This window comes from Salmo salar, chromosome 01 (assembly GCF_965601325.2).
Source record: "Salmo salar chromosome 01, fSalSal1, whole genome shotgun sequence".
Classification (NCBI taxonomy): domain Eukaryota; kingdom Metazoa; phylum Chordata; class Actinopteri; order Salmoniformes; family Salmonidae; genus Salmo; species Salmo salar.
This window is the reverse complement of record NC_138291.1, coordinates 27,396,833-27,407,456: the sequence shown is the minus strand read 5'-3', so window position 1 is coordinate 27,407,456 and position 10,624 is coordinate 27,396,833. Positions and strand designations below refer to the sequence as shown.

Below are 10,624 nucleotides of genomic sequence, written 5' to 3'. Positions count from 1 at the left end.
AGCAATTATCCTTTGTTAAACAAATTCAAAATTGCTGTAAGGCTACACGTGCTGAAAACCCCTTTCAGTGAACCAAAAACATATCAACAGATGCCGAATGTCGAGAGACAACGGCAGGATTATTACAATTGGACATGAGGGTTGGTTGCAACAGGCGTGGATGGAAAGGGGCGGTGTTTATTGATTGACAGTATTCATAATAACTACACAAGTATAAAACGTGAACCGAGACTTGAAACACCCTTCATTAAGAAACAGAGTGCTCTGTGACTGATGTCCTGCCACATTTTCACAACAATATTGGCGCCACCAGAAGCTTTCTGTATAAGCAAAGCGCAAGAGTTGCATCGACACAACGCCAAGAGAAAACACCTTTTCAGCAGGATCAAGATGGAAGGTCAACGTAAAGACAGAAGGATGAATAAACTGTGGATATTGACGTTACTGTTATGCGTTTAACCTGCATCTCACTGTCTGGATAACAAGGTTTCTCAACTTCTGCGCGTTTTGGATTGCGGAGCTCGATCTCGCCCAAAAGGGTTTTGAAGAAGGATTTATTTATTTTATCATTTCCAAATTTCATATTTCATCATCACAGCTTGGAATAGGAGCCTTCTGTGGGGAAGAGGATATTTTTCAAAGGATACGAACAGATCTGTGGAAAAGAATGGCAACTTGGTTTACATTTATCATCGCAATTATTATAACGATTTTTAAGCAGGTAATTTTATAGTTAAACTATTATTCGAATCGTTTATGCCTAGATGTTGACACAGCAACAATGTAATAATACTACGCCTATAATAATGCACAATGTAATGGCATATACTACGCCTATAATAATGCAAAATGTAATAGCATATACTACGCCTATAATAATGCACAATGTAAATTATTGCACTGAAATATTGTTCTAATTTATTAATTGATTCTGTTCCTTTAGGTTCTGGGATCTGGTGTATTCGAGCTTGATCTTCATCAGTTTCAGAATAATAGAGGTTTGCTGGCAAACGGCGTAGCTTGCGGTCCAGATTGTAGGACTTTTTTCCGAGTTTGCTTGAAGAACTACCAGACCGTCGTGTCACCAGGTGACTGCTACTTCGGCAGTGTCGTTACACCTGTACTAGGCACCAACTCGTTCAGCGTCATGGAGGACGGCACGTTCACTAAACCTATTCGCCTGCCACTCACCCACTTTGCATGGCCGGTAAGACGCTATGCATTGCCTATAATACCACATTGAAGTGGTTGAGAATATATATGCCTATTGCTACATGGAATAACGGTGTTTGCAATAAGATGGTTGGTGAAGAGCTAAACATAAATCAAACATTTTATTCAATAGATGTTATCTAAAGAAGAAAATAATAAGGAAAAAATATGTGCAACTGAAAAAATGAAACTCACGATAGGCTAATATTTTTTCTCCACTCCTAGGGATCGTTTTCTCTAATCATTGAAGCATGGTATTCTCCTTCAGCGGATCTACCTGAAGGTGAGTGGCGCGCTACATACATGACCACCGCTAGAGGGATACATGGCACTGTTACAGATGCATGACAAATACTCCCAATGCTCTAGATTTAAATCATTACGCAGTATAGATAAATGCAATTCATGGAGTATAAATAAATGCAATTTATACATAAATGTTGCAGTTATAATGAAACTTGGAAATATGAATGTGTTGATGTCCATGTGGCATGATGAATTACGTGCAACAGAGCACTTCTTTCATGCTCTGTGTCCAACACAATCGCACTTCCTCTGGTTTATTTTAAGCGTGGGAAAGTGTTCAAGTCTTTAGTGAGAATATCTAAACCTTGCCAAAAGCCTCTGACTGCTTTTCCTGTATTTTACACCTTTTGCTGTTCCGCCCTTTGGAAGGGGAATAATGGGTTGAAAATATTTTGCTGACATAAAGGAAGATGACATTTCAATCGCAGTCCACCGACCCACTTGAAAAAATAGGGCACAGGCCTTGATATATGCCTATCATAAACTGAAAACTTGCATTAAACATTTACTTTCTATATATCCTATTGAGAGAAATAATTTAAGACAATGTGCACTGTTTGTTTGGCCTTTTTAAAAAGCATGCAATAATACAGAAGCAGCCTATTTGATAGGCCACACTATCTTGACGCATGCTTTTTGTTCTCTATCCCAGCAGATACAAACAACCCTGCCTTATTGATTAGTTATTTTGCCATCCAAAGAAAGTTGGAAGTAGGAGATGAGTGGTCCCAGGATGTGCAGAGTGTGAGGCAGACGGAGTTAAGGTACTCATACCGGTTCATCTGCCATGCAAATTACTACGGGGACAGTTGTTCCAAAATATGCGCTCCAAGAGACGACCGTTTTGGCCACTACACCTGCAACCCTGACGGTCAAATATCATGTCTACCGGGCTGGAAGGGACAATACTGCGAAGAACGTAAGCAATCCGAATAAAATGTTCTGTGTTTCTTAAGAAGACTTTTCACAATATATAGTAGGATGTTATTTCTCAAAGTATTTGCATAATAGGGCCTATAGTGTCGAGATGCCGCTGCTCTAGAAAGGCTTAGGTTTGCAGTTTGGAGTGACAAGGATGAGCGAAAATAGCGCTGCGCGCTCCCTCACAACCCAGCCGCTTCACCCCTAGATTTCTCACAACTTTGGGCACATGTGGGTAGAATAATCCCGGGTAGCGTTCTGGTAAAGCAGCACGCGCCGGGTTAATCGCGGCATTATTATCAGCCACGCGCCACTAAATTGCGGGCTCTATTGTTGAGCGGTAGGGCAGCAGCTGCAAACAGGGTTCAACAGCCTACCAACAACAATGGGGCAGCTGTCCGCTTTTGAGACCAAGCATCTGCTCAGGCCTAACCAGCCGTTAAACACTAGTCTTGTAACCATGCAAATTCAATGTCACAACACAGAAACAGCAAATGAAGGTTTCATTAGAAATCGACAGGTAACCGTTTTGATACTACAACAGTGGGAAGGGGATTCCTAGTCCAAGCCAGAAGCTTTATGATGTATTGTTGAATGAGTTTACAAAAAATAAAGTTCCTCTTTTGTCTCATTTTCATATGCAGCAATTTGCCTTGAAGGGTGCAGCAAAATAAATGGAAATTGCTCAAGGCCAGGACAGTGTGTGTAAGTATACAATAGTTATTCTAGTGTGTGTTTGTGTGTGTGTTTACATGCATGCTTGTCTGCCTGCATGTGTATTTGCCTGCATGTGTGTAAGTACACAGTGCTAAAGGTGTGATGTTTTGTTTGTGACAGATGCAGAGAGGGCTGGCAGGGCACCTTCTGTAATGAGTGTAAGAGGCATCCATCCTGCAAACATGGCACCTGTCAGCAGCCCTGGCAGTGCACCTGCAAAGAAGGCTGGGGAGGCCTCCTCTGTGACCAAGGTCAGTGTCTCAGGCTCCTCTAGGTCCTGCTGTGAAACAATACAGAAGTACTGCTGTTCAATAGCCCATTGGGGGAAACCACAGGACATGCTATATGACAGTATAAATATGACATGTTCCTATAATATTGCAAGAGTCATCAGGCATCCTGATTATGATAGGAGACTAGGGGTGAGGAGTAACTGTTTTTCATATACACATTTATCCACAGATCTGAACTATTGCACTCATCACAAGCCATGTCGTAATGGGGCCACTTGTATGAACACGGGCCAGGGGAGCTACACCTGTACCTGCCAGCCGGGCTTCACAGGGGATAAGTGTGACAGCGAGGTCAGGGAGTGCGACAGCCAGCCCTGTCGGAACGGAGGCCAGTGCTTGGTAAGCCCGGAAAGCCTATCCGTTTCCCACAACACACAGCACACACAGGCTTTCCTGTTTTTGTTTTTCCTATATCTATCCACATCTCTGGGCCGGTATAGAAGAATGCAACAGACAGACCTTTAGCCAGTTCACATACTCTCTCCTGTAAATGAATGTAATTCAACCTGGGGCACAGGGGGCATGAGAATTATGAGATAATAATGTGGAGTCGCAAGGGCATCGAAATGAGAGGCACAGCAAGAAACCTACACTGAATTTTGCTGCGATTGTTTCCTGTGACAGTGGGCTGTGATAACCTCTGTCTATCTGTGGCCAACAGGACCTTGAGAACGGCTATAGGTGTGCATGCCCACAGGGGTTCGAGGGGACGCACTGCGAGCACAGAATGCTGACTTGTGCCGATTCACCCTGCTTCCACGGGAAGTGCAGAGAAAGGGACAACGGGCGGAGCTACATGTGCGAGTGCCCAGGGGGCTTCACTGGACTCAACTGTGAGAAAAAAGTGGACAAATGCACCTCCCTGCCCTGTACAAATGGTATGTGATAGTTTCCACTCTCTCTACATCTCAACAACAACAATTAGAAGGAATTTGTTTATTGTCTTTGAGTTCTTTTCTACACTGTCAGTACAGAGCACTAACTCAAACAAATCAATTTGAAATGTTCTCTCTAGAGACATCTGCATTAGAGCTAACCTCAATTGAATATGATGTGCACTGTTTGGTAATGCTGGGCTGTTCTGTTCAGGTGGACGTTGTGTTATCCACGGCACCACACGTTGGTGCAGCTGCCGATCAGGCTTCACCGGCCCACGCTGCGAGATCAACATCAACGAGTGTTCCATGAACCCCTGCGCCAACGGAGCCACCTGCATGGACCGCATCAACGAATACACCTGTATCTGCCCCCTGGGCTACACCGGCCGCAACTGTGACAAGCCCACTGACAGCTGTGCCTCCAAACCCTGCCTGAACGGTGGGACCTGCACCAACGGGGCCAAAGGCCAGCCTGCTGACTGCACCTGCTCAGCCCACTTCAGCGGCACCCAGTGCCAGTACTACGATGTGCCTTTACTCATCTCCCCCAGCCCCAGCCCCAGCCCCAGCCCCGTCAGAGAGCCCCAAGACAGGCTCCACTGGGCAGCCATCTGTCTGGGTGTGGGCCTGGTAGTGCTCCTGGTGCTGATCTTCATGGTGGTCATGGTCCTGCGCCACATCCAGCAGCAGAGGAAGAGGGAGCAGGACTCCGAGACCATGAACAACCTTTCACATTTCCAGAAGGAGAACCTCATTTCTGACCTGCAGCTGAAGAACACCAACAAAAAGGTGGACCTGGACCTGGAGGTGGATTGTCCCAGGGAGAAGTCCCAAAACCACAAACACATCAACTACCACTTGGACTACAAAACCTCCAAGGAGTACAAGGATGAAGCGTCGCAAGAGGATAAAGATGAGAACTGTAAAAAGATGATAGAGGAGAAAATGCCGTTGAGTAGAAAGTACAGGTAAGTTCAAATGCTGCCTGCAGATGACAACCTGGATAGATTTGACCTACTTCCTATTCTCCAGTGTTTGATAAATGACAGTGGTTTGGTGTTTAAGTGTTGACATGTTATCTTTTCATTTACAGCGAAAGGCCAGAGTGTAGGATAGCAACGATATGTTCTTCAAGAGATTCAATATACCAGTCTGTGTTTGTGATAGCAGAGGAGAAAAATGAATGCGTCATAGCAACTGAGGTAAGCCTATTTTTTTCACATTTCCTCTGAACATGTTCCTGCAACTCTTGACAGCATGTCATTAACAGTTATCAATCAGCAATGCAAAAATGTATCAAGGTTTCCACTATATTGCTCTGATGATTAAACTAGTTAACTTTTTGTCTTCTACTACCAGGTATAATACATGGAGGGTATCAGACATTCTGAAGAATGGATATCTTCTGGACTGTTTACAGTGTAGAAACAGACAGGGATTTATTTAACTGTGAATTGCTGCTCTTGAAAACTTGATAACTGGACCGAGCCGGTGTGCTCTATGAATGCAATAGGACTCAAACTACAGAACTTTGTAAGAATGTAAGGACTGAACAGACTGTGAGAAATAATACACAACTTGGACTTTTGGATGTTTCACCTTCAGGGTGTACTGACAGATTCAGCCTCTTGACAGGACTTGTCCCACCATATCCATGAAAAACAGGCCTATGTGTTTATGCCACCTTGCTCATCAGCAGGACGGGAGGGCTCTGTCTGGAGATACTCCACCTTATTTTGATAATCAGCAACCAACCAATAAACTTACTGCCAACAAGACTGTGGAAGAAGCCAGATACTTCCATTTACCCTGGTGATGTGCTACAGTATGCAAAAAAGGAGACTTTGTTTAATAAACTTTCAAGGAGAGAAAAAAAATACTAGAAACGGTTCATTTTTTGAGAATATTTGAGACCCAGGCCTATGTCAATTTTGTAAATTATTATTCGTATTTTTTTTTACATTAAAAATGTTAATAAAGAATGTATGCATCCCGAATCACAGAGCCTTAAGTATGGGCTATAGAGCTTAATGCCCTGCTTCTTCTTGGATCCATTGCACAACAAAAACGGAAGGGAAAATACTTTTAAGAGAAAACAACTGATGCAATAAATGACGTAGTGCCAGGAGGATTCAAGAAGAAGCTATTTTTACTTCTTATTATGCAACATTGCCCAGAAATGAAAACAAAGAAAAACAAAAGTGACTATCATACCAAGGACGCCTATAATTAGAATTGACATTACTGAACCAATAATGTTTTTTTAAAGATTAGTATTTCACTAGTTATTTAAATATTATGAAGCACTGGTCTTTCTATTATGTTTTATACGATTATTTTGTAAATAATGTATATTTATAAATTTAGAAGTCGGTGTACAACGGTTTTCAATTTGATGCCCAAAAAGTAGAATTTATTTTAATGTTTAATGTTGTTGTGATTGTTGTTTTTTAAACAATGAAAACATATCTGGTACACTGTTGTTTGTTCGTTTCATGTTGAGTAGAAGTGGTCAACTATAGAGCTTTCAATTTGCCTAGATATTGGAATGATCAAGAACCTTCCGTTGAAGTCCATCCCGTTGTGGAAATGGCTTCATTGTCTAGATGATGTATGACCTTGTAGCAGTTCTAGTAATCACATGTATACAGTGGTGACTGGTGAGTCAATGTGATGTGAAATCAATGTGCACGCAATCATTTAGTGGACAGTATTGTATTTGACAGCAATGTGAGAAATATGGACAAAAGTTATATATAAAAAAAAATTGAATAAAAATGTTGAAGTACAGTACACAGAATGGTCAATATTTGTATGGAAGTGTTTTTTTTTCTTTCAAAAAGAACATCAATCTCATCCTTATGCCCCTTGTTGTCAAGCATTCAAGTTGCTTTAAACTGGATTAACTCCATTTGAGTCAATGAGCAGTCATTTTGACTCATTCGCTCTTAACAGTCTAATAAATACATTTAATATATGCTATCGAAGAAAAAAATATGTGGGTTGTGTTTATGAAGGTCTGGGTAACATCAGAATAAGACTTTATTAGTTTTTCATTAGTTTATGTTACTGTAGGCTATCTGTTGCTGCATGTGACTCTGTAGGAGGATTTGAAAAAGTACATTTTTGGTGCTCCGGGGAAAAAAATGACAAAACTGTTTGTGATATCGAAATTCTTACAACATACATGTGTTAAATAGACTTATTTAGGAAAAGTCAAGGGTGGAGGGGACATTACTTAAACAATTGTAGAGGTAATAGAATTTTTAATTCGTATTGAGTCAAAATGACTCACTCGGCTTTTCTGGTGTTAAAATGTCAAGCTGTTTCCTTGGGTGTCCACCCCATAAGTTAAAATATTGAGACGAGGAGGGAACACAATCTGGAAAAGAGGCTACTTAACAAAACCAGGCAGATGCTTTGGGGTGTGACCCTACACCACTGGGAAAATCAGTGCCTCCTCTCTAACTGAGCGTGAACGCAGCAAATAGGGCCCCAAGAGTCCAGTGCCAAGTTACCGGCAGCTTTGAAGGGGTGCTAAAGCCAACACAACACCCCAGCCAGTCCAGATCTCCCAACAAAGACAACTATCCCATGCTTAACACCTGATCATCCATCTCTGCTATTATATTGATTAGTTTGATGAATTATTTTGTCTTAACTACCCTAACACCCCCACTTTTGTCTTTTTCCACATATTCTTTCTCATTTTATAACCCTTTCAGACATCTACCATAAAGCCACATATTTTCATTGTGTTATAATCAAAGCATCCTGTTTTTGGCCAATTGACATCATTTCCTGCATCCCGTCAGATTAAAATGCACAGGACACCGGCCAACAACTTTTCTCTCACATCTGTTACAAAAAGACTGCATGTTGATAAAAAATTAATTCTCCCATTCCTATTTCCCACGGTTACAAACATCATTATCAATTGCTCTATGTTCTTCACAAGTATAAGATGTTTGATTATAAAGGCATTTATTCATCACAAAAATCCTAGAAGTCCTATAAAAAACAAACATAGTAAATGACTGATAGAAAGAGAGTACCTAAACATGCTTCAGGCCAGCTTGAACAAAAGAGAATCAAGTGCTCAACCCCAACTAGTGACTTTCCAGGAATATAAAGAAAATAGTAAATAACTGCTTTACAACACTCAAACAATGAGAATTAAATCTAAATTAAACCTAAAACAGTTTTCAAAATAGAGTGTATTGACAATAATTAGCATGTTAACATTGAGGAAAGGGCATCTGATCTCAGGAAATACAGTAACTTCAGACAGAGGTTTCCTTTCTTTTTGTAATGTTCTTAATTAACACATGGGGGCAGTAAACCATACATGGAAGTTACTTCCAACATTTCCTTCAATACTTAAAATGAGAATTGGATAACTGGAGGCACAGGGAGTATTCTATATTTTAAGATTTTGTGATGATATCAAATAAGCTGTTGTATATGGAACACCATTATCAGACTGTGTTGTTCATGCCACGGTAGGACCAAAACATCATTGTCCTAGCCTGAGGTTTTATTTATTTTTTATTTATTTCACCTTTATTTAAACAGGTAGGCTAGTTGAGAACAAGTTCTCATTTGCAACTGCGACCTGGCCAAAATAAAGCATAGCAATTTGACACATACAACAACACAGAGTTACACATGGAATAAACAAAACATACAGTCAATAATACAGTAGAACAAAAGAAAACAAAAAGTCTATATACAGTGAGTGCAAATGAGGTAAGTTAAGGCAATAAATAGGCCATGGTGGCAAAGTAATTACAATATAGCAATTAAACACTGGAATGGTAGATGTGCAGAAGATGAATGTGCAAGTAGAGATACTGGGGTGCAAAGGAGCAAGATGAATAAATAAATACAGTATGGTAATGAGGTAGGTAGATATATGGGCTGTTTACAGATGGGCTATGTACAGGTGCAGTGATCTGTGAGCTGCTCTGACAGCTGGTGCTTAAAGCTAGTGAGGGAGATATGAGTCTCCAGCTTCAGAGATTTTTGCAGTTCGTTCCAGTCATTGGCAGCAAAGAACTGGAAGGAAAGACGACCATAGGAGGAATTGGCTTTGGGGGTGACCAGTGAGATATACCTGCTGGAGCGCGTGCTACGAGTGGGTGCTGCTATGGTGACCAGTGAGCTGAGATAAGGCGGGGCTTTACCTAGCAGAGACTTATAGATAACCTGTAGCCAGTGGGTTTAGCGACGAGTATGAAGCGAGGGCCAACCAATGAGAGCGTACAGGTCGCAATGGTGGGTAGTGTATGGGGATTTGGTGACAAAATGGTTGGCATTGTGATAGTCTGCATCCAGTTTGTTGAGTAGAGTGTTGGAGGCTATTATATAGATGACATCACCGAAGTCGAGGATCGGTAGGATGGTCAGTTTTACGAGGGTATGTTTGGCAGCATGAGTGAAGGATGCTTTGTTGCGATATAAGAAGCCGATTCTAGATTTAATTTTGGATTGGAGATGCTTAATGTGAGTCTGGAAGGAGAGTTTACAGTCTAACCAGACACCCAGGTATTTGTAGTTGTCCACGTATTCTAAGTCAGAACCGTCCAGAGTAGTGATGCTGGACGGGCGAGCAGGTGCGGGCAGTGATCGATTGAATAGCATGCATTTAGTTTTACTTGCGTTTAAGAGCAGTTGGAGGCCACGGAAGGAGAGTTGTATGGCATTGAAGCTCGTCTGGAGGTTAGTTAACACAGTGTCCAAAGAGGGGCCAGAAGTATACAGAATGGTGTCGTCTGCGTAGAGGTGGATCAGAGAATCACCAGCAGCAAGAGCAACATCATTGATGTATACAGAGAAGAGAGTCGGCCCGAGAATTGAACCCTGTGGCACACCCATAGAGACTGCCAGAGGTCCGGACAACAGGCCCTCCGATTTGACACACTGAACTCTATCAGAGAAGTAGTTGGTTAACCAGGCGAGGCAATCATTTGAGAAACCAAGGCTGTCGAGTCTGCCAATAAGAATGTGGTGATTGACAGAGTCGAAAGCCTTGGCCAGGTCGATGAATATGGCTGCACAGTAATGTCTCTTATCGATGGCGCTTATGATGTTGTTTAGGACCTTGAGCGTGGCTGAGGTGCACCCATGACCAGCTCTGAAACCAGATTGCATAGCGGACAAGGTACGGTGGGATTCGAAATGGTCGGTAATCTGTTTGTTAACTTGGCTTTCGAAGACCTTAGAAAGACAGGGCAGGATAGGTATAGGTCTGTAGCAGTTTGGGTCTAGAGTGTCACCCCCTTTGAAGAGGGGGAT

At 41.9% G+C, this 10,624-nt stretch overlaps 1 protein-coding gene across 2 annotated transcripts; it reads left to right on the top strand.

The window, feature by feature from the left end:
• Positions 1-225: 225 nt before the first annotated feature.
• Positions 226-7,117, top strand: LOC106589077 (delta-like protein 4). Of its 2 annotated transcripts, none has more exons than XM_014178857.3 (11): positions 226-721; positions 944-1,207; positions 1,438-1,495; positions 2,174-2,437; positions 3,084-3,144; positions 3,277-3,407; positions 3,619-3,788; positions 4,111-4,327; positions 4,539-5,295; positions 5,421-5,529; positions 5,687-7,117. In XM_014178857.3, the coding sequence occupies exons 1-11, from the start codon at positions 668-670 to the stop codon at positions 5,690-5,692; spliced, it is 2,091 nt and encodes a 696-aa protein (XP_014034332.1). In that variant the 5' UTR covers positions 226-667; the 3' UTR covers positions 5,693-7,117. The 2 variants fall into 2 exon arrangements, with proteins under 2 accessions (XP_014034332.1, XP_014034266.1); XM_014178791.3 differs by having other exon boundaries at positions 228-721; positions 2,171-2,437.
• Positions 7,118-10,624: the final 3,507 nt, after the last annotated feature.